The sequence below is a fragment of the Hydra viridissima genome, unplaced genomic scaffold (assembly GCF_058129835.1).
Source record: "Hydra viridissima isolate aposymbiotic clone 2 unplaced genomic scaffold, HvirCarnegie_v1 scaffold_1, whole genome shotgun sequence".
Lineage (NCBI taxonomy): Eukaryota > Metazoa > Cnidaria > Hydrozoa > Anthoathecata > Hydridae > Hydra > Hydra viridissima.
The window spans coordinates 12,096,916-12,121,544 of NW_028324300.1; the positions used below are offsets into that span (position 1 = coordinate 12,096,916).

The 24,629-nt window shown below is 33.7% G+C and overlaps 2 protein-coding genes across 6 annotated transcripts; one reads left to right on the plus strand and one right to left on the minus strand.

Moving 5' to 3' along the window:
- The first annotated feature begins 1,591 nt into the window (after positions 1–1,591).
- Positions 1,592–22,034, plus strand: LOC149893365 (uncharacterized). Of its 4 annotated transcripts, XM_090072070.1 has the most exons (10): positions 1,592–1,779; positions 1,957–2,099; positions 2,752–2,942; positions 3,074–3,179; positions 3,293–3,397; positions 3,511–3,615; positions 3,729–3,833; positions 4,101–4,291; positions 4,434–4,539; positions 21,411–22,034. In XM_090072070.1, the coding sequence occupies exons 2-10, from the start codon at positions 1,982–1,984 to the stop codon at positions 21,947–21,949; spliced, it is 1,566 nt and encodes a 521-aa protein (XP_089928196.1). In that variant the 5' UTR covers positions 1,592–1,779; positions 1,957–1,981; the 3' UTR covers positions 21,950–22,034. The 4 variants fall into 4 exon arrangements, with proteins under 4 accessions (XP_089928196.1, XP_089928202.1, XP_089928207.1 ...); XM_090072076.1 differs by lacking the exon at positions 3,293–3,397; XM_090072081.1 differs by lacking the exon at positions 3,293–3,397 and having other exon boundaries at positions 3,732–3,833.
- On the minus strand, positions 14,340–23,244 carry LOC149893366 (uncharacterized). 2 transcript variants are annotated; one of them, XM_090072102.1, is made up of 2 exons: positions 23,007–23,244; positions 14,340–16,649 (listed from the first exon to the last, which is right to left on the minus strand). In XM_090072102.1, exon 2 carries the CDS (start codon positions 15,885–15,887, stop codon positions 14,451–14,453), a length of 1,437 nt encoding a protein of 478 aa, XP_089928228.1. In that variant the 5' UTR covers positions 15,888–16,649; positions 23,007–23,244; the 3' UTR covers positions 14,340–14,450. The 2 variants fall into 2 exon arrangements, with proteins under 2 accessions (XP_089928228.1, XP_089928235.1); XM_090072109.1 differs by having other exon boundaries at positions 22,839–23,151.
- Between the last annotated feature and the right edge of the window lie 1,385 nt (positions 23,245–24,629).

The window sequence follows — 24,629 nt, forward strand, 5'->3', positions numbered from 1 at the left end:
TTACATTTTTTTTTCATTATTATTTGTTGTTTCCATAACAGTTGGACCACTATCATTAGCATCATTATTTTCATCATTATTGATGAAATTCAATTTACATTTTTTTTTCCTTCAGTTGCTCTTTCTGTTTCTATTGCCTTCAAACTTTAATCACAACATCTTCAGTCTTAGTTACAACTAATTTTTACTCATATATATGTATATATATATATATGAGTAAAAATTGAAAAAAATACAACTTAATATATATATATATATATATATATATATATATATATATATATATATATATATATATATATATATATATATATATATATATATATATATATATATTAAGTTGTATTATTTTCAAATATAAAATCTCGTGCTCGTATAAGAGTATTCAGTATTTTGTGTGTGTATACATATATATAAATATATATATATATATAAATATATAACGAAGATACAACAACTATGTATGGTACTTAAGTTTTTTATGTCTTACGGCAATCATTAGATTTGAAATACAAATCAAAAATATATATATATATTTTTTTCGACTGTTTTTAAGTATTTTTTGTCAGTTTTTTTTTTTTTTTTTCAATCAGGTTAAATGTTTTCAATGTTAACATGCCTCATATTTTTATAACAAATTCCAAATGATCCTCGCTGTAACTTCTACGATTTTTTGGGATGTGCATGTTATCCTAAAAAGTAGAGTTGCACCGGTACTCTCACTGCTATGACATCGCTCCCAAAGATCTATATATTTATGTAGAGAAAATGGAACGAAAAAGGGTCATTCTTAGATGTGATGCTTTGAGGTTTCATTGATTTTGAACAAAAGTTCTCTAAATGATTGGGTAAACGAGGCAAAGAATATTAACATTTAAAAATCTTGAATATTTTCTGAAATAAAAAAAAAACTGTAGTAAAAAAAAAAAAACGCTTCTACATTGTCGTTCGAGGTTATAATTAGCTTTAATCTGCAAAAAGATGAAGACTCCACGGGAAGAAACGGCAGGGTCACATTTTGAAAGTTTCTACTTTTTACACTTTCTAGCTTTCCTAACCATGATAGCATATTTTGTATTTGAATTCAAATCAAATAAACGATTTGATGCATATTTAAAGTTTTTCTAAATTTTCCTAAAACTTCGAAACTTATAAAGGTTTAAAAGTTTAATAATGATTTATCTCAAAATGAAAAAATGTGACCCTGCCGTTTCTTCCCGTGGAGTCTTCAGATATAATGCCTTTTATAGATTTTACAACCGGACATGAGAATAAACCAAATTCTCCGCTTTTAACTTCTTGGAAGCGGGTTTCTAACCGTTGATTCTTTTCATTCTTATTTGGCTAAGTCTTACAACTCTTAGTTCATATATGTTATTTATTTCACTACAACTTCTTTTTACGCGATATTCTCAGCGTTCTGTTGCTAAAAAGAAGCTGCAGTTTTAATTCGGGCTCACTTTATGTGGTGTTTCGTCTTTACTAGATGATCGATTTTTGCTTCGAGTTAAGTAAAAGTTCATTATATGACGTCAATTTAGATGACGCCAAACTTGGAGACTGTTTATTTTTAAAAAATAGTTGGTTCGTCATTCGAATTAGTTTCGAGAGTTAGAAGAGTGAATTTAAGAGAGGTCGTTTTTTTCATATATGAAATCATACACATACTGATTTTGATTTTTGGAGTAAGTAAAATCGCTTCAGATTTAGTCCCTGAGCCGCTTGATTGCTGCTCCTCTGAACTCTGATCAAGTTGCGTTAGAAGTTGTTTGTGAACAAGTAAGTTGTCTATTTCTATTAAATATCTATATTTCTATACTATTGAATAGAAATGCATGTTATTGAATAGAGTAGGAAAGTCGATGACTATTCCTAAATAAGTTTTCTTTTTAAGAACAGGCTAAAAATACTAAGATCAAAAATGTAAGCACACTCTAATTTTCTCCGTTTTTCAAGGAAAGATTTAGTTGCGAGCTTTTAAATGGACGTTTCGTCGGCAGATAAACCGACTCTAAGAACACCTGACTACTCAATGTTCGATGTCGGTACGAAACCAAAAGTAAAAAACACTGCTGCTCATACTACGTCTAAAAAAGACGGTAAGTTTCGATTTTGTGAATTCTTTGATTCGGAAACTCGTCCGCAGTTGCTTATAACCGGCTATTTTATTTTTGAAATGCGTTAATCTGAGTACGTTACTTGATTTTGTGCTACAAGGTTTACAGTTTAACAACAGAAACAGGTTTGCTATGAAAAACTGACAGTTAAAGGAAACTTTGAACTATAATTTGAAAACTAATAATTTTAAGACTAACTTTTAAGACCATTTCGGTTTAAAAAAAAAAAAACAACTTCCGTAGCTGCTCTTTTATAGCAGCTTCGAAAGTTTTTATTAAGCAAGAATTTAAAAATACTAACGAAAGAATGGAAATCGTGATAAAAAAAAAAAAAAAGCAAAAAATAAAAAACTCAGCTGAAAAAGAAATAGGGTAGAAATAATTATTAACGCTAAAAAAACAAAAAAAAAAAAAGTCACGATGCTGCCACTCGCATTGATTTAAAAAAAAAATCAAGTTAGAAAAACGCTTTTGCTTTAAAAGTTTCATCATTGTTAATTCGTATTAAATTAAACACATAAAGCAGAACATTCGGAAAAATCTAGACTCAACGCAGTAAATACATTAAATAGATTCAGTTGAAACTGGCAACAGTGTTTTTCTTACGTCAGCTTCTCATTATCTAATTTTTAAGAGGGGGACTCAAGTTACGACGAAAGATTCAAATTGTTAAATGAACGACTGCAAAGTGTCAACCGTTGCTTGAAAGAAAAACCCGCAAAGAAAACTGATAAAGACTCTCATAACAAGAGCAAACAACAGGTGAAAGAAGGCAAGAACTGGATCGAGAAGAAGAAAGTTCAAATCATGAAAAAGTTTAAAATGGTAAACACTTTGTTTAGCTATTTAAAACAAAATACTTCTCATACAATGAACTTAAAGCAGAAAGAAACGTAACTTGAAGCAGTAGTTATGCATAAAACATTCTTACTGTTTTTCATTTCTCAACAACTCAGTTGCCAAAAAATAACAACACTGTGGAGATCATTGAATTGCATGAAACGGCAAAGAAGCCCGTCGTGGCATTGACAGAAACGTTGGTTGAAACGGAGTCAATGCGAAGTTTGTATTATTGATATTACACTTCTCATTAGTAAGATTAGGTTTTCGTTGAAATATGCATTTGGACGATTTTATGGGGCTTGCTCCTGACCATTATATGACATTTGTTTTAGAAGAAGGAGAAAAAGTTCAAGACTTTCATCTTAATGAGTTACCATCCATTAATGAGAAAGCGAAGAGCCTTCCATTAGAATTTGAAGACGCAGAGCCCATCCAAAGTTTGTATATTTGATATTACACTTCTCATTAGTAAGATTAGGTTTTCGTTGAAATATACATTTGGACGATTTTATGGGGCTTGCTCCTGACCATTATATGACATTTGTTTTAGAAGAAGGAGAAAAAGTTCAAGACTTTCATCTTAATGAGTTACCATCCATTAATGAGAAAGCGAAGAGCCTTCCATTAGAATTTGAAGACGCAGAGCCCATCCAAAGTTTGTATATTTGATATTACACTTCTCATTAGTAAGATTAGGTTTTCGTTGAAATCTGCATTTGGACAGTTTTATAGGATTTGCTCCTGTCTTATAAATGACTTTTGTTTTAGAAGAAGAGGAAAAAATCCAAGACTTTAACATCAAAGAGTTACCGGTCATTAATGAGAAAGGGAAGAGCTTTCCATTAAAATTTGACAACTCAGAGTCAATCCAAAGTTTGTATTATTGCCTCTATTCTCTGTCTGTCTGTCAGTCTGTCTGTCTGTCTGTCTGTCTGTCTGTCTGTCTGTCTGTCTGTCTGTCTGTCTGCAAAAAGCTTTTGTTATAAAGTTTTCTTCATTGTTAATTCGTATTAAATTAAACACAAAAAGCAGAACATTTGGAAAAATCCAGACTCAACGCAGTAAATGCATTAAATAGATTCAGTTTAAACTGGCAGCAGTGTTTTTCTTACGTCAGCTTCTCATTATCTTATTTTTTAGAGTGGGACTCAAGTGACGACGACAGTTTCAAGTCGTTAAACGAACGACAGCAAAAGGTTAACCGTTGCTTGAAAGAAAAACCCGCAAAGAAAACTGATAAAGACTTTCAAAACAAGAGCAAGCAACAAGTCGAAGAAGGCAAGAACTGTATCGAGAAGAAGAACGCTCAAATCATAAAAATGTTTCAAATAGTAAACACTTTGTTTAGTTATTTAAAACAAAATGCTTTTCATGCAATATTTTTGTTCGCGCTATTTATGAACTTACGGCAGAACGAAATTTACCTTGAAGCAGTTGCTATTCATAACAGATTCTTACTGTTTTTCAATTCAGGTACCAAAAAATGACAACAATGTGGAGCTCTTTCAATTGAATGAAACGGCAAAGAAGCCCGTTGTTGCATTAACACAGATGTTGGTTGACACGGAGTCAATCCAAAGTTTGTATTTTTGAACTCACTTTTGTTCTAGTTGACTACTACAATATGCGGATTCTGGCTCATTGATACTTTTCCATACTTAAGGAATTCAAGATGGTATTGTGTTTTTAAAATGTAAAAATGTTATTAGATTTCCATCTCATTGTTAATATCATGCCGGAACCTGCAAAGTAGTATAAAACTGTATCTTTTTCGTAATTTATTCCATAATGTTAAAGAGTTTATCATAGTCCATAAATGTAAAGCGTGGTTTTATTCCGTAGTGTCCAAGGGCTAGGGTGTGAATACCGTCTTGTAAGATGTGTCTTTTATCATCGTTAGCGCTGAGAGCGACTTTGTTGATTTCTTCGGTGTAAATGTTATGCTGATGAGATCGGATAACGTTCATAGCTGCAAGCTTTTCATTTCCACTGAATAAGCAGTCTTTATAATCTTGATGAGTGATGTGTTTTTGAACGACTTTCTTTTTAACTCCTTTGCATTTTTTGTGTTCATCTTTAGCGATCTTGTAAGAGTAGAGCTTAGGACGAAGCCCAACAAACTCTTTAATTATTTTTCCACCGGCCTCGTCTTTGAACATACCTATAATCTTATTATTTAACCCTACTTTAAACCCAACGTTTTCAATAGCAGGATGGTCTTTAGAAAAGTTGCTCGTGTCAAATTTGGTTTCAAGATCATCGACAATGTCTTGATAAAAATCATCCGTTTCGATTTCGTAAAAGAGTGAGTCAGTATCAGTCATGAGTAGTTTCGCGCGATCTCCGTATTTAGGTTTGATATAGTCGTAATGATGCTCAAACATGAGAATTTTGCTTATGTCTAGAACGCTCAGTCCTAAGTAAACAGGCTTGTTGTAAAAGAGTTTTGTTCTTTTCATGTGAACCGCTGCAAGGTTTTCATCAAAAATGGTATTTCTATCATAGTTAGGTTTTCTTGACAATTTTAAGACTTCTTTTTTAGTGGTGACCAGTTTAATATCAACATGCTTTCGAATATTCTCCATGGTTTTTCCAAAGACAGAGTTATTCATGAGCTTAAAAAATTCTTTTTCAAATTCGTTTTTAGCTTTTGCTCTTAATGTGGTGTTGAGGTCAATGTATTGTTTCATGAAAGGTTCTTCTTCAAAGGTAATACCTCGATGAATTTTGGTAATGATCAATCCAAGTCGTTCATAGAGTTTTAGGTTTTCGTGATGAATGACATATTTCTCCTTGTTGTTTAAATTAGGAACGAGCTTATCCACTTTATTAATTTTTAGTCTTTCAGGAGCTAAAGGATAGTCGTTGTGTAAATCGTGTAGACTTTTAGGATAATCCAAGTCCACTTCGAGAATACAAGGCATGGATTTCCAATTGGAGAGTTCATCCTCAGCCATCCATCTGAATCCTCTAACAGGAAGAGGTTTGCACATAGCCCATCCATATAAATTATTAGCGTCTAAGTATTGAATGAATTTAGAAGGTTTTGAAGGATCATAGTCTGGCATGTATTTGTTGTTAGCAGTTCCATGACGTTTGCTGATCATGCAAATTCCACCGCGTATCCCTTTTTCTATCATATTAAGCATATCAATATCAGACAGAAGCTCTAACTGAATTCCAGTTAGCTTTAACATAGCATCCCAAGCCAAACCAGGTGAGGTGTAATACCAAGCAGGGTCAAGCTTGTAATATTCCATGCAAGTGTCTCTGAAATTTTCAAAGACATCGGCAAGTATCAAGACGTCAGACATGTTGTACAGTTTTTGGTAATCTTTAAATGTTTCACATCCAAATACATTCCAAACGTTTTGTGCATGCGCGTAGTCTTCACAGCTTATTCTATCATCATTCAGTTTGGAATAGAATGCTTCAATAGGAGGCAATTGCGTTTCGGAGAACTTTTCAATCGAGTCCACCCAGTCATAAGGGTAAATACCTTTTTTTCTTAATAAATCAAACTTTTCTCCAGAGTAATATTGAGCAACGTTTTTGCATTGATCGTTGTTTAGATTTTTAGCCAAACCGTCTAAACTACCAGCCATGAATCTGAAGCTATCAATAAACCTTAATTCTTTCCATATTTCCTTTAGTTTACCTTTCTTATTAATAAATTCTCTTACTTTGATTTTTTTCGAGAAACTGATATATTTTTCTTCATTGTTGGGTATGCAATTGAGCTTTCCACCTAATTTCTTGATGAACAAATGGCTGTCATAGCCAGACAAATTATGTAAAATGATGGGTATGAATTTTGGAAGTTTATAATCCAAGTTGCATTTGTTATGGGCAGCTCCTCGATACTTTCCAGTCAAATGACAGTGGTCTAAGACTTTATCATCGTTAAGATCTTTATTGCAAATATGACATAGAGTTGCAGTCTCAAAATTCTTTTCATCCTTATCAGTAACCACTTTCTTTTTTACTATATCAATCTTGTCAAGAATCTTTATAAGATCTGATTCAAGCATGGTTATAAACTTTTGAGCTACGTCATCGTCATCGCTTTCAGCTGTGTACATGACTGGTTTTCCCTTGTAAAGGTTATCGTCAAAGCATTTGATATAATAGCAGAAGGAGCTTGGTACGTGCTTTTGGTATTGTTTGGTGTATGACTCTTTATTATTATATTCAGTGTTGTCCTCGATGGGTTTGATAAAACTTTCAAAGTCAGCAAATACAACGTATGGAACCCTCATAGACTTGTTATAGTTTTTAAACTGAACAGTCGTCCCTTCTTTAGGAAGTTCGATTCTTACTGAGGTGTTATCATAGCAATAAGGTTGATGCTGTTGAAGCTTTTCTTCCTGGTCATAGCCTTGCAAGCAATTTCTGCAATAATGTTGTTTTCTTTTACCTTTTGATGTTTGTGTAGACAATAACCTGCTTAAACTTTTAATAAGACAGTAATGGTCAGTGTCTTCGTTTGAAATAAACAACAAATCAACACAGTGCTTTCGATCTGTAAATTTAGATATTTTCAAAGGATAAAGTTTTTCATTTTCATACCCAAAGACGTTAATGTTAATGTCAGGATTATTTTTCTCAAACTTTTTAATTTGAGCGATCTTGACAGGAAACTCCATTCCATCCCAATTCAGCTCTTCTGATTTTAGAACCAAGTCTTTATCAATTCTTTCGTTGTTTTTATTTTTCAGATTCAACGCTCGAGCGACTGACCATTTAAAGCATTGATTGTCCTTGTTTTCCATGTTGATGATAGCCTTTTTGTCTTTCAGCTCTTTAGACAGTTCAATATAGGAAGAACCGCTGAGAGGCTCGTAATCAGTAAAGTTAATATCCATCCTTAAAATCTTAGACAGGGTAGAATTAGATCCTAAAGCATTGTATTTAACACTACTTTCCAAAACTTTTTCTTCCATCTCACCCATGAGCTCTCTTACATTTGTAGCTGCTAGAATAATCTCTGATCTTGATGAAAAGCTTGCTTCCCGAGTCACTTCTTCACCAGTCATCATGCTTACAGATTTCATTTTACACGTTAAAATAATTCTTACTCTGGTGTTTCTTTCCCCTTCCATGGTTTGAATGCTAGACTCTCTTACCAAATTAAAAAAGGATGCAATGTCTTGGTATCGAGAAGAAGGTGTGTAAGAAAATTGTCTCACAGAACTCTCCGCCGATTGTTCAGTCATTTTAAACTTTACTGTAAATGGTTTTGGCACAGGCTGTACTATAATTGGCACGGGTTGTTTATACTCTGTTCTTAATACAAGTGATTTGATAGACTGTATCTTTTTATCGATTTGTTCTACTGATTTGCTTACCTTATTCTTGACTACTTCAGGAACGTAGGGTTCTATCCATTCTTTAATATCATTAAACTTAGTTTTAACATACGACGCTACACTTTTTGCAGCTGCCGTCAGACTTGAAAATAAAGGTCTTGGTGCTGGAACCGGTCTAGGTGTAATAACGTTTGTTGAATCTATAACTGGTGTGTTAAGAATAGAGGGTTCATCTCCAGTCACCCGATTTTGCAAGAGAGCAGAAGGTTCGAATGAAATCAAGTCGTCAGACCTTGGTCTTGGAGCAGGCACAGGTCTAGGTGCTGGAACCGGTCTTGGGGCAGACACAGGTCTTTCAGGACTAACAACAATCCTTACTTTTGTTGGCTTTATTGAAACTTTTGTCGGCTTTACAGAAACTTTTACAGGTGGTTGAACAAACCTAACCACGGTAGGTCTTACATTAACAGACAACGGTCTCGCCTCAGTCGTTCGTCTACGAGTAGCAGGTCCATACCCAATGATAGGTCTTGTTGTTTTAATAGCCTCAACAAGCTCTTCCCTAGTCATTCTGGTATAGTCTTTTATAGCTCTTTCTTTAGCATCTCTTCTTAATGATGCCATTGATACTTTTTGATCTTTCACACTTTTACTTTCCATTTTTATTACGGAAAGATTTTTGTTTAAGCCACTTTCAATTTTTCGCTCTTTGGCGGTAGTTTTTGCTTTTTGCTTTTTAGCATCAGTTTTATCACCCATTTTATTAAGGGAAAGAAAATTTTTTTCGATGCATTCAATTTTTCGCTCTTTAGCAATTAAATCTGGTTTTGAAGAATAGATACTCATTTTATCTCTGCCGTGATTTTCTTTAAGTCAATTCAATTTTTTTAAATCTTGGCACACTTTCAGCATATTTTCTTCTTCGAAAAGTTTTTACCGTTTTTTAATTCTTTTCGCGGGAGAATTAAAAACTTATGAAACAAGATAATTGGCAAAAATTTCGCTTATTGAGTCGTATACATGTGCTTGACCCATTTCATCAAATCTAATCGTATACTTTCTTCCCCACTCGTCATGTGCAGTAAATTCACATCCAGTCGCATGAATTTCTTTTTCTTCATCAAACAGATGCGCACGACCCATGGTATCAAATTCAATCACATACTTCCTCTCCATCTTTTTATTTATGCCAAGAATTTTATTTAAGTCAATTTTTTAACATGCTAAAAGTTAAAAAATCAATTTTGCTGCTTTTTACGTTTTTCAAGCTTTTCAGAATTTAAAAATTCAATCTTGATTCCATTATCCACCTTTCCATCTCGACGCTCTAAATATCTCCATCCACGTCCAGTTCCTGCCATCGCTTTGTAAAGAGACTTGTATTCAGTCACCTCACCCGTTTCTATGTCGGTTATTCTCACAGTGATGGGCTTTTTCTTAACAAAACTAAGCCATTCCCATTTTGGATCAACAGGTTTTTTTTCTTTTTGGAGGAGGCTTTATTTTTTTTTCTTTTGCTCTTTCCAAAATCTCATCTTTACTGATCAAATTATTTTCAACCGCAAGCATCATCAACGTTATTAAATCATCTGCTGTTTTACTAACGCTGTTTTCATTCAACAAATTTTTCAAATACGATGTTGTATATCTCATTTTATTATACCAAGATTTTCTTTAAGTCAATTCAAAAAATCATGATTCTTTAGAATGTTCACCAATGACAGGTTTTGTTGTTCTTATTGCTTTCACAAGCTCATCCTTTTTCATTTCCGAGTAACCCTTTATCGCATGGCTTTTACCTAATTCACGCAATTCTTTTAACGTTTTGCTATCCATTTTTATTCAGATTAAAAACTAATAAACAGCAGTCATGTTGGTTCCGTCTGAAACAAATTTAAGCAGTTTGTCAGAAATAACCACTGCAAAAATAACGGTATTTGCAATAGTTGAAGTTCGAAATTTAAGGTTTACCACTAATTCAGCTGTTTCCGACGTCATTCTTTCTTTTTGCTTGCTGATATCCACAAAGAACAACGGATATAATTTTATATATTCAAGCAAGCTTAACCCAGATTGACAAACAAGTTCATTTGTACCGTAATATTTATCATCAAAAGAGAACGCATCTGAATAAGCCATAACAACTCTCTTTTCTCCAAAATTCAAGTCGTAATTGTAATTTGGTCACGTAAAAATTGCTAACATCACAATGATCGAATAGTGACGGATTAACTGTTTGACTGGAATTTCTGTTTGTCTGAAGTCCGAACAAGATAAATCTTGGAATGCTTTTGTCAGTGACTCTTCCAAGCGACCAGGTAAATTCTGTTTGACCGGCTGGAATAAGCTGTCTTTCACATTTGTTTGATTTATAAGCCACTTGAATGGGAATTTTTTGAGCTATTAAATTCATGAAATCAGTCTTTTTCGAAATATCCAATTCAACGCGAGGCATATAAAGTCTGAATTTTTTAAGGTTGATCATTCCTCCACTAACGCTCTCCGCTCTATAAATCGCATCATCACATTCTTTCTTTGTAAAGGTGATGGTATGCCTAAACCCATAAACAACTTTGTCATAGGTTTCGCAAAATCCAAAAATGTGTTTCAACGGAATTTTAAACGAAAAAGCTCCAACGGATGTAGTGTCTGCAAACAAGTGGTCTCGTCTAACATTGAATCCTGAATTTCCAACAAGATTTGACGTATCCATATACCACATCTGTTTTAATCCATCAGCAAACTGAAATCCATAAGGATATTTCATCAATCCAAGTATGGTGGTGGCTGGACCTGGATACATCACTCGTTCCACTTGCTCTCCCGACAAGTCATAAGTCACATCATTAAACAAATACATCAAAGCGTTGTTCACCAGTGCAATGTTGTCTTTAGCATCATAAAAGGTTCCATCGCTCTTTTTCAACACTCCTTCAATAAGAATGTAAGCCTCTGATGGTACTGTTTGAATCGATTGACAGTCAATCTCAAAAGTAATCGTGCCTGAAGAATTTAAATCGAGATTGGTTGGAAGGTACTCAAAAAAATCAACTTTTTCAATACCAATATCATACTCTGGGTTCTCAGTAACTCTTAATCGCTCAGTACTTATCATTTTTTATATAATAAAAAAAATTATTTAATTCATTTAAATGTCTCTCATTGCAAGACATTGCAAGTTTATAACAAGTCATCGCAATAGAATGCTATCTTCATACTATTTTCATGCCCTGCCCCATTTTCACCAGGTCTTGAATTCGAATCGCGTTCTTTTTAGACATTTTCTTACTTTGAATAGATGAACCAGTCTTTAATTTTTCAATGGTCTTTTTACCTTTATCAATAGCTACATCTTTAGCAGCGGAAATGGCTGAAAGGGCTAACTCTGTCCCAGCAGATTTTGCAGCTGTAATCGCTTCTTGTCCAATTTTACTTGTTGCAGCATTTTTAAGCAAATTCACTGTTGCTTTTGACACACTTGACGCAGCTGCTCTTTTTATGAAATTTTTAATCATGTCCACAATACCACCTCCACCAACAACGTTCTTTTTCACATATCTTCTTTTGTTCACAATGAGCATTTTTTTAAATAAAACAATTTTTTTAAATAATTTTATCAATAGTCCTCATTAACGATTTATATTCCTCTTTATTAATCTCTCCTTGTCTCAACAGCTCATCGCAAATAGCAACAGCCACATTTCTTGACTCTTTATTCCCAGCATGCCAAGCAGCAATACTCAATTCAAGCTTTTCTACCAACGCATTAGGATTACCTGGAAGAATAATGACACCACGACCTTTTATACCCTTTTCAATACGCATCATTTTTTCCCAAATAGGAGCAATAAGTTACTGATACTTTGGTCTTCTTGATGATTTCGGTTTATGCGGTTGTGAATCAGATCTTATAGCATCACTGTCCATTAAAATTTTTTCATAATTTTGCAAATCTTCATCGGTATAGCTCTTTGGTATTGTTAATTCAGTCATCAGTTCCCAAAGACCTTTTGTTCCATTATACTTTTCTTCACCGACAATGATATCATTTCCATCTATTTCAACCTCCATTTTTCCAATGTACATTTTATCTACAACTTTGTTCACTTCAAAAGGCATTTTGAATACAAATTTTCCTTTAAGCATCTTTTCATTGCTCTCGATGATAGGTTTAAATAGCTTGCTCACATCAGCTTGAAAATTCGTATCTGAAATGTTGTCATTCACGCTGTTCTGATAAATCCTCTTTCGTCTATCATTAATTTCTTTCACAATTTCATCTCTCTTGTTCGGGTCTTGTATTTTAAAGAAAAACATCTTTTTAAAATACGTGGAAAAAAACATAAATTGGTTTTTACGACTACGTTGATCCTTTCTTAAAATACGTGGAAAAATACATAAATTGGTTTTTACGACTACGTTGATCCTTTCTTAAACAAATTGTTAAACGTTTGAATCGCGTCTTCTCGTCCTTTTTGGATCAAGTTTTCTTTAGTAACTTCATCTATCCCCTTTTTGGTTTTGGTTCGTATTTCCTCCATCAAGGATTTAAATTTTTGAAGCTCATCAATAATCAATTGAAACTCTGAATCGTTTATTTTTCCATCCATCAACGCTTTGGAAATGTGCTCGCTAATCGTATTCAATTTCGACTCTGCCAACACTTTGATCTTTTCATGCTTCTCTGCTTTTAATGCTAGTTTTTTGTTGACTTGTCCTCCTACAATGGATAAAAACCCCATTCCAATAGCCACACCTTCACACGCAATTGCAACAGGGGCAGCAGCGATGGTTGATAAAAGACCAATTCCAGTCACACCCAAAGCAATGCATAAGGTTTGGATTGTATTATCTACATTAGAAATGATCCTAAACACGCGATGGTACTTTTTGCTTAGATGAACTCGCTTTGCTTTTTCACTCTCTATCTCTTTCTGAATCTCGCTTATTTTATGAAGCCTATAAACATGCCCTTCATCTACAGGAGCTGATGGAAGAACTGGATAAAGTTTTTCATTCAATATTTCCATTTTTTATTAATAAAAAAACTATTTTAAATCAATATAGTTAATCTTGCAAAGTTTTTCTCCTTTTTTAACGGTGACTTCCTTGTTGTTATAATTGTGTATGGTTATAAATATCTCATCCACAGACTCGGAAAAAATAGCATCGTTTTTGAAATAATTCAATTGGTTGCTTATTTTATCCATCAAAGTGACGACAGCAATTCCTTTGTCTAATTGTAAACCTACAGACAACGATATCTGCTTGTGAGATACAGGAGGAAATTTAATGTCTTGTTGAGCAAAAATCTCATATTGTTTGTTAACGTTGAAATAAGGTGGATGATCTAACGTTTTCGTAGACACAATAATGTTGTTTGGTTTTCTTTCCTCCAACTCTCTAACCCTCTCTTCCAAAATTTTTAATTGCAAATCCAAACTATGAACTTCTGCTGAGGCAACATTTCTAAAAAACTTGTGATGAGCATGCATTTTACATATTAAAAATAAATTTTTTAGATCATTTTATTCTTTATATGTGAGGAATAAAATGATTATCGTTTTAAGCAGCAGAAGCACACACTCTATATTCATCCTTTTTAAAACCTTCAATCAACGCCTCAATCTTTAATCTATTTCTTTTCTCCTCCTCATCATTGATGTAAATGATAAAGTTGTTTCCACCCGTTTCATTACGCATATCTTGTAAAAATTCATTATATATATAATCATCATATTCATTTTGTTCTTCAACACTCATCGAATTGTAATCTAAAACTATAGTATCATTGTAAGGTCCATTGTAAGGTAAATCTTCAGGATCAACATCTTCTGAACTAGGCAAACTAAATACAGCAGCTTCGTCTAAAACATTAAAATCATCATCGCTTAAATAATATCTTTCCATAAATTCTTGCGTAAATTTTTCAGTATATTCTTCCATAAATTTCTTCTATTTCATAAGTAAATTCATCTCTTTCTATCAACTCTAACGTATATTCTTCAAGACTAGTAATTTCTTCCGGCGTTGGAGGTTCTATCCTTTCATTCATTGCATTTAGCTGTTCTATCATCGCACGCTGATTTTCTGACATACTAATTGTTATTTTTTATATGAAAAGAAATTTATTTAACTCAAAATTCAAATTTTTTTTTCTTATCATACAAAAACAGCGTGTCTATTTTTGCAAACTTAACAATTCATTATTATCTACCCATGAATTAAACGAGTCTGGATATCCTAACCATTTGACTAAAGATCTGTTCTTTTGCTTTCGAATGACTTTTTCAATTCTAAATATGTCTTGATTGGTCTTTTGCATTTCTTGTTCATAAAATGTACCTTGTATTTCTTCACCGTTAGCGTCAGTGATTTTATACGTGGGTGGATTCGTATACTGAACATTTGACACGGTAAAAACCTCTTCAGTCCATCTCGGTGTATACCCCTTTTCAAAATGAGACTTCTTTTTTACGATTCGCACTTGATCACCCATGGAAAATTTTGGTTTTGCTGGTAATGTTTGATCCTTTCCATACAGATTCCACCATACCCTATATTTATTCTTTTCATCGCTAGCTTCCACTGGTGTCATTTTGATGGAAGAGTGCTTTGTGTTGTTGTAATTTTTCACCATCTCATCTAATACGTCAATATATTTATTGGTATTGTTGGCTGAAAAATATTTAAACATTCTCTCTTTCATCGTTCTGTTCCATCGCTCGACAACAGAACTTTTTTCCTCGTTTTCAGTGGAGTATAATTGCACACCCAACGCTCTCACGTGCTTGTTGTAAAACTCTTTTCCTTTATCTACCCACAATTTGACGCATTTTCTTTCACCAAAAATCTTTTTCAACGATTCTGCCACTTCAAGACCTGTTTTGCTTTTTAACGGAACGATCCATCCATACTTTGAAAACACGTCGATCACCATGAGTAAATATTTTACGCCCTTGTTGAATTTTGAAAACGATTGCATATCCACCAAATCTGCGGCCCATATTTCATCAATGTCGTTTACAATCACCCTTCTTCTTTTAAAATGATGAATCACCGGTTTATGAAGCTCCTCTGCAAGCTGATCCGTCCATTTCAAATCACTCACACCCAATCCAAATTTAGCTTTGGCTTTGATGATGGGTTCGATGATTTTTCGCTCGCTTATTTCTCTCTGAGTAGGATTTTGTATAGAATCCATTTCTTCAAGCATCATTCGATCTGCTAAATTTCTGTTTTGCTTGTCGTTAAAATACTTGTAAGCTAAATCGTGGTGATATGCAGCATTGTCTACTCTATCCACCGGTTTGCTCCACTCTTGATACATGTCTGTGGAAGTAAGCCTTTTGTCTAAATTGGTTCCTGGTCCTGCAAAATTCATCCCTGGAATGTGCATTTCTCCTGGAAACTTTGCCCATGGAAGCTTTATTTTTTTCGAAAAATTGTTGATCGATTCCACCAAGTCTCCTCCACTAAGCGCATGCGTAGAAACAAACTTGCATTTACCTCTTCCGCAGACGACACAAGCTCCTTTGACTATATGCTTGTTGTTTTTTGTGATCTCGTTTTTCAAGTGAATGGTTTCAGTCTCTCTTCTACACTTAACACAGTACATTTTTTAACATAAATAAAAACTTTTTTAATATAAAAAATATGGAAGTGATGAAATTGTCGTGTAAAATTGGGAAAACCAAAAGAAACAACAGCAAGCTTTTACCGAGAAGCATTCGAGGAATCATCGTTGGAAAGTCTGGATACGGAAAAACAACGTTGCTGCTCAATTTACTGCTCAGACCTGGATGGCTCGATTATAACCGCTTGCAAGTGTTTGGAAAATCCCTTTTCCAACCTGAATACAAAATACTCAAAAGATCATTCGAAAATAAACTTCCTAAAAAGGATATTGTTGATTTGTTAACGGATGATGTACAAGACGAAATGGAAAAATTGAATTTAATCCATGAAGATGTTATTAACGATCTTTCAAAAAAATATTCCAACAATGATGATATGGAATGTCAATTTTTCGAAACAGCAGACGATGTACCTGAACCTGAAGATCTTGATTCATCCAAAAACAATTTGATGATCTTTGACGATTTGCAATTAACTAATCAAAACAAGTGCGAAAAATATTACATCCGAGGAAGACACTCTAACGTCGACTGCTTTTACCTCGCTCAAAACTATTTCGAGATTCCAAGACATACCATCAGAGAAAATGCTAACTTTATTTGTCTCTTTAAACAAGACCAAAAAAGTGTTAATCACATTTATCAAGACCACGTTTCGTGCGATATGAAAATAGAAGATTTTAAAGCCTTTTGCAATCATTGCTGGAATGAACCTCACGGATTTGCTGTCATTGATCTCTCTTCTAAAAAGAACGAGGGAAAGTACCGAAGCGGGTTTGACAATTTTTTATTTTTCTAAAACAATTTAAAAAATAATTATTATTTTAAAAATGACAGGTATAATAATCGATGTAGATGGAAAATCAAGTGTTATCACCACTGATTTTTTGGATAAAATCGTTTTTGACGAAGGAAAAAGTTATGAAATGGCTTTTCTCGGTCTTGAGACTTACAACAGCATTCCAAATGCAAACAGTAAAAACAATTCTTTCAAATACAGCATGGACAATGGAGCTCATTGGGAGAACATTAACATTCCATCAGGAAGCTATGACATTAAAGACATCAACAATTATTAACAAAAGACCGTCTCAAACACAATAAAAAATTATGCGTCTCAAAGCGCTAGCTACGTCACAGCAAATAAAATCAGCTACTCTCCCGATAACATAAAAATCGGATCCAATTTAAGCACTTTAAAATCAACCATCACACTTGGAATGAATTATTTGATGGATTTGAACGTGGAAAACAGCATCGCATCAGTTTTAGGGTTTACTAAAAGAAAATTAAATTCCAATTCCGAATACGAGTCGGATCAAATCGTTAGAATTTCAAGCATTAGCACCATCAGAATCGTTAACAACGTTATCGGATCATCCTATATTAATGGAACCCAACTCAATTGCATTTACTCCTTTTATCCAAATGTTAGTCCTGGCTATAAAATCATTGAGAGACCAATGCATTTGATTTATCTTCCTGTTAAACTGTTTGAAATTTCAACAATGGTTACTCGCATCATTGATCAGAATGGAGATTTGGTTGATTTTCGTGGAGAGGATATTGCAATACGATATCATATTCGAGAAGTGAAATAAATAATTTTTAATACATAAAAAATGAGCAATTATCAAAATATCAAAATTAATATCTCGCAGAGCCAATCTGATAAAATTAAAAAAGCCATTCAAGACAAAACCGATACTAGCATTAAGCTTTCTCATCAAGACTTGAACGGTAAACATGTTCTCGCTATCACTAATGCGCAATTGAATAAAATTAGAAAAGCGTATGAAGCTGGTAAAGGAGTCACACTCAAACTGAGCAGAAAACAATTATCATACAACTCGAAAGTTGAAGGTGGATTTATCGGAGCTCTTTTACCGTTATTAGGTATGATAGGCAGCACTCTTGCTACAAGAGTAGTCCCAGCTCTAGCTACTGGATTGTTAGCAGGTGTAGGCTCTTCTGCCGGTTCTGCTATGGTTGATAAAATTGCTGGAAGAGGTCTTTTTTACATGAGCAAAAATGGGAAAGGAATGAAGATAAAAACTTTAGGTGGAGAAGGATTGTTTATCACCCCATGGACTAAAAATGTTTACGGTGATGGACTCTTCATTAAAACTGGAAAAGGCTATCAATCTGCTGGAGCTGGAATATTACTCGGACCTAACTCACCCTTTAATAGTATACCCTTTTTAGGTGCTATTCTATGAAAATCGCTTGTTAAAAAATTCGGATAAACTTTTTAAGAAATTAAAAAAATGATTGACTTTCAATGGATTGACGTAGAAGGAATTGTTTTACCTAATGAAGCTTTAACTAACTTTCAATTGATAAAGGCTGCTAAACAGTTAAAATTAAAAAACTTTCGAGGCGTGTTTGTCAGGGATGAGTTACCAAAAAAGCCAAGAAAAAAAGAATGTGGTATTGTGAATACAGGAGATTCAAGCACTGGTGGGTTTCATTGGGTGTGCTGGTATAAAGACGGTGACAAAAAATACAGCTTCGACTAATATCTAAATTTACAGATCGAAAGCACTGTGTTGATTTGTTGTTTATTTCAAACGAAGACACTGACCATTACTGTCTTATTAAAAGTTTAAGCAGGTTATTGTCTACACAAACATCAAAAGGTAAAAGAAAACAACATTATTGCAGAAATTGCTTGCAAGGCTATGACCAGGAAGAAAAGCTTCAACAGCATCAACCTTATTGCTATGATAACACCTCAGTAAGAATCGAACTTCCTAAAGAAGGGACGACTGTTCAGTTTAAAAACTATAACAAGTCTATGAGGGTTCCATACGTTGTATTTGCTGACTTTGAAAGTTTTATCAAACCCATCGAGGACAACACTGAATATAATAATAAAGAGTCATACACCAAACAATACCAAAAGCACGTACCAAGCTCCTTCTGCTATTATATCAAATGCTTTGACGATAACCTTTACAAGGGAAAACCAGTCATGTACACAGCTGAAAGCGATGACGATGACGTAGCTCAAAAGTTTATAACCATGCTTGAATCAGATCTTATAAAGATTCTTGACAAGATTGATATAGTAAAAAAGAAAGTGGTTACTGATAAGGATGAAAAGAATTTTGAGACTGCAACTCTATGTCATATTTGCAATAAAGATCTTAACGATGATAAAGTCTTAGACCACTGTCATTTGACTGGAAAGTATCGAGGAGCTGCCCATAACAAATGCAACTTGGATTATAAACTTCCAAAATTCATACCCATCATTTTACATAATTTGTCTGGCTATGACAGCCATTTGTTCATCAAGAAATTAGGTGGAAAGCTCAATTGCATACCCAACAATGAAGAAAAATATATCAGTTTCTCGAAAAAAATCAAAGTAAGAGAATTTATTAATAAGAAAGGTAAACTAAAGGAAATATGGAAAGAATTAAGGTTTATTGATAGCTTCAGATTCATGGCTGGTAGTTTAGACGGTTTGGCTAAAAATCTAAACAACGATCAATGCAAAAACGTTGCTCAATATTACTCTGGAGAAAAGTTTGATTTATTAAGAAAAAAAGGTATTTACCCTTATGACTGGGTGGACTCGATTGAAAAGTTCTCCGAAACGCAATTGCCTCCTATTGAAGCATTCTATTCCAAACTGAATGATGATAGAATAAGCTGTGAAGACTACGCGCATGCACAAAACGTTTGGAATGTATTTGGATGTGAAACATTTAAAGATTACCAAAAACTGTACAACATGTCTGACGTCTTGATACTTGCCGATGTCTTTGAAAATTTCAGAGACACTTGCATGGAATATTACAAGCTTGACCCTGCTTGGTATTACACCTCACCTGGTTTGGCTTGGGATGCTATGTTAAAGCTAACTGGAATTCAGTTAGAGCTTCTGTCTGATATTGATATGCTTAATATGATAGAAAAAGGGATACGCGGTGGAATTTGCATGATCAGCAAACGTCATGGAACTGCTAACAACAAATACATGCCAGACTATGATCCTTCAAAACCTTCTAAATTCATTCAATACTTAGACGCTAATAATTTATATGGATGGGCTATGTGCAAACCTCTTCCTGTTAGAGGATTCAGATGGATGGCTGAGGATGAACTCTCCAATTGGAAATCCATGCCTTGTATTCTCGAAGTGGACTTGGATTATCCTAAAAGTCTACACGATTTACACAACGACTATCCTTTAGCTCCTGAAAGACTAAAAATTAATAAAGTGGATAAGCTCGTTCCTAATTTAAACAACAAGGAGAAATATGTCATTCATCACGAAAACCTAAAACTCTATGAACGACTTGGATTGATCATTACCAAAATTCATCGAGGTATTACCTTTGAAGAAGAACCTTTCATGAAACAATACATTGACCTCAACACCACATTAAGAGCAAAAGCTAAAAACGAATTTGAAAAAGAATTTTTTAAGCTCATGAATAACTCTGTCTTTGGAAAAACCATGGAGAATATTCGAAAGCATGTTGATATTAAACTGGTCACCACTAAAAAAGAAGTCTTAAAATTGTCAAGAAAACCTAACTATGATAGAAATACCATTTTTGATGAAAACCTTGCAGCGGTTCACATGAAAAGAACAAAACTCTTTTACAACAAGCCTGTTTACTTAGGACTGAGCGTTCTAGACATAAGCAAAATTCTCATGTTTGAGCATCATTACGACTATATCAAACCTAAATACGGAGATCGCGCGAAACTACTCATGACTGATACTGACTCACTCTTTTACGAAATCGAAACGGATGATTTTTATCAAGACATTGTCGATGATCTTGAAACCAAATTTGACACGAGCAACTTTTCTAAAGACCATCCTGCTATTGAAAACGTTGGGTTTAAAGTAGGGTTAAATAATAAGATTATAGGTATGTTCAAAGACGAGGCCGGTGGAAAAATAATTAAAGAGTTTGTTGGGCTTCGTCCTAAGCTCTACTCTTACAAGATCGCTAAAGATGAACACAAAAAATGCAAAGGAGTTAAAAAGAAAGTCGTTCAAAAACACATCACTCATCAAGATTATAAAGACTGCTTATTCAGTGGAAATGAAAAGCTTGCAGCTATGAACGTTATCCGATCTCATCAGCATAACATTTACACCGAAGAAATCAACAAAGTCGCTCTCAGCGCTAACGATGATAAAAGACACATCTTACAAGACGGTATTCACACCCTAGCCCTTGGACACTACGGAATAAAACCACGCTTTACATTTATGGACTATGATAAACTCTTTAACATTATGGAATAAATTACGAAAAAGATACAGTTTTATACTACTTTGCAGGTTCCGGCATGATATTAACAATGAGATGGAAATCTAATAACATTTTTACATTTTAAAAACACAATACCATCTTGAATTCCTTAAGTATGGAAAAGTATCAATGAGCCAGAATCCGCATATTGAAGTAGTTAGTTGAAATCTGCTTTTGATACGGAGATCGTGTCGTGACTGTTCTGTTCTTTTGTTTTAGAAAACGAAAACATAGCAAGCACTAAGAAAGAAATGAGCTTTTCTTCACCAACCGGAGCTGCGCTGTGTTTTAAAGAAAAGGATGCTTCGTGCGAACTGATGAAGGAGAAAAACCTGACTGCCAGGTTGTTGAACCGGCTAGGTTTTGAACGAAAAAAGCGTATCGATGCTGAAAAGGAAGTTCAATCAGCCATAAAACAGTTAAACTTCTACAAACAAAAATTGATAGATACGGAAAATGAGTTGGAGGCGAATGAAAAACAACGAATCATTGACGAGCAAGTTCGTAACGACAAATACCGTCGTCTCAAAGAAAAAGCAAAAGCAATGCTAAACAAGAAAAACAGTGTTATTGAATCTTTGAAGACCCAGCTAGATGTCGAAAGAAAAATGCGCGAAGTCGCTGAAAGACAAACCTTGGAAGAACAAAGATGGCACGAAACTCATCACGCTCCCGATATCGTTCCGTTAGCGTTCGAAGCAATAGACAAGCTTGTTGGAAACAAAACAAAGGTCGAAAAGAACCATTTCATACTTTAGTTTATAGAATGCGGGCAGAAAAATAGTTATAGTAATATTTAATGATTAACGTTTTTTTGAAGAATTAAAGTTTAGTTCGTTTTAAGAACTGCTTTTTTCTTTTCTAGATAAAACTGTTATATCTCTATAAAATCGTTAAAATAAATTTGTTTCACAAATCATCAAAAGAAAGCCTGCGGGAATATGCGCATTTAGACATCTTTTATATCACTTTGTTCATCGTGAAGATGTCTTTTACAATTTCGTTTTAAGGACGTGTTGAAGATGTCTTTTCTTTGCTCTGGGAATATATCAATCGATCATTTGTTTTAACGATGTGTTTTTAACGAGTTGTTTCTTTAACAATATGTCTTTCAAGTTGTTGAGTCTACTTTTGCGTCAGTTTATTCACTCGACGAGTCTTTCTTTTTTCGTGTTCGTGATTTTTCATAGCTTGTCTAAGGTAAAGGTAGGTTTGCGAAGCGAATTTCTCAAGGAATAATTAAAACGGCAACAATGTTGTTGATTTTACATGATGGAAGTTGTAAAGTCAAGAGCAATAAGGGCTTTTTTGTTTTATAATCATAGCTTATAAACTTTTAGGGTGATTTAAAGTCGAGCTTATCATTATACTGTGAGGGCGGGTATTTGGTTTAATTATCTTTATAATTATGTGGTTAGAGAGTATTTTAGAATGATGCAAAAGCGTGGGACAGCGATGTGAGTGTAATGGTGGGGCAAATATAGAATGTGATAGAATATGAGGTAGGACTGTCAGTGTGTAACTCAGATATGGTAGAAGCGCGATAGGAACATCAGGTTTTTTTAATAGCAATTGAAAATTGTAAAGCAAAAATGTTAATAATAGAATTGCCTAAATCAAATTGCAAATAAAAATAAAAATACTTACGACTAGTTTTTCTTCTCTTATTTTTCTTAAAAAATCCAATTTTTCTTAAAATATCCTCAATTATTTTTCATCAATATACATATTTTCTTATTAATAACTCATACATATAACAATGCATTAATACTTATAATAACGCATGTTTAAAGTTACTCAAATACATTTCCTTACCAAATTCTTCTCATAAGCTCCTCTTTAAATTCTCCATAAACTCTTTTCATTAAATTCTCTTTAAATCTTCAACAATTCTTTTCTCATAAAATCCTCTTTTAAAATATCTTAAAACTCTTTTCACTTAAAATTCTTTTTAAAATCTTTCATAACTCTTTCAATACATCTTTCTTAACTCTCTTTAAAATAAAAACACTTCATCAAAATCTTTCCGAAAACATCTCTCCAAAGAGAGGGCGTAAAATTTTCACAACCGTTCCTTTTCTATCTGTCCGCAGGTGTTATTTTGAATTCTCGGCTAGACAATAGATTTCCTTTTTCTTCAAGTTCGTTCAGTACTTTAGTTTCATCTGCAGAGTCATGGTATTCTTTAAAACAAGTTTTACTAGTTTTCTTTTTATTAGTCTTTATATCAGAGTGGCTACAGAACTTTCTAGAACTTTACTAATTAAAATCATACCATTGTGTTTCAAGTTGTGTTTGCGAAAACAGTTTTAATCATTAATGGTGGTACTTATTCATTTTTGCTTTCTCCCTCTGCGGTTTTTCTAAAGTTGTTTTGTAAGTTTTAAGGAAGCGGCTGCGTATCGTTATTGAAATATCGAAACTAACCGATGTTTGGTTTCGATAATGAGTTTCGATACGATTCGATACGTATTACAAAGAGTAATACAAATATGAGTTTGAAAAAGTTATCAGTAATTTACAACAAAGTGGCTATTAACTTGTACATTAAAAATGAATTTAAAACTTAACTTTATTACACGCTTGACGAAATTGAAAACTTCCTAATTAACGATTTCTTTAACATAAATTAAAATATTGGTTTTAAATCATGACATGTAAACACGCATTTAATATTTCTTTAATTTTTACATTGAACGTTCATTGTATATCTATCAACTATCAATTTTTACTTCTTTACTTAATGTCATTTGTAATATACGAGCAATATATAAACCAAATAGTAAATAATATGTTTCATGCTAAAATGTTAATCCTTTTTCAAACATATTTCAATTAAGGGATGAAATGATATGTAATTAAATAAAGTAAACAATTATGCAATATAATATTATGTTCTGTGCAGCCAGTTGATAAGAAGCTGACACAGGTTCTTCGCAAAGCTTCTATTACTGTTATGTTGACACAGGTTCTTCGCAAAGTTTCTATTACTGATAACACCTCACGTTTGTTTGGTTTTCTGTGCGTTGAAATTTGCGTCTGATTGGTTTTATGACATTTGCTCGCGATTATTTTTCGTTTTTGTCAGAAAAGAAGGAAAGTTAGTCGATGAAAAAATTGCCATCAAGCTACCAATAAAACCCTACCCCCACCCCACCCCCACCCCACCCCACCCCACCCTCACCCCCCCAATGTTAACGAGCTCTCCGTTTCCAACATCAAAAAAATAGTCATACATTTGCAACGTTATTGACGGAAATAAACGAGGATATTGAAAAAGACTTTTTATGAAAAACAGATGACGTATGTAACAAGGTTCCTGCCATGGCCACAACGGTTCTTATTATACGTTACCGACGCACAGTGGAGTATTTCAAAGTAATAGTCGATCAAAAGCCGATTACAAAAATTTTGTAAAAGTATACTATTAACTATATA

Bases quoted from the DNA above. Each gene is read 5' to 3' on its own strand.
- LOC149893365 (XM_090072070.1), top strand. From the start codon at position 1,982: ATGGACGTTTCGTCGGCAGATAAACCGACTCTAAGAACACCTGACTAC. The intron at 3,616-3,728 runs GTTTGTATATTT...CTTTTGTTTTAG, and splicing joins AGACGCAGAGCCCATCCAAA to AAGAAGAGGAAAAAATCCAA. The intron at 4,292-4,433 runs GTAAACACTTTG...TTTTCAATTCAG, and splicing joins TCATAAAAATGTTTCAAATA to GTACCAAAAAATGACAACAA.
- LOC149893366 (XM_090072102.1), bottom strand. From the start codon at position 15,887: ATGTACTGTGTTAAGTGTAGAAGAGAGACTGAAACCATTCACTTGAAA.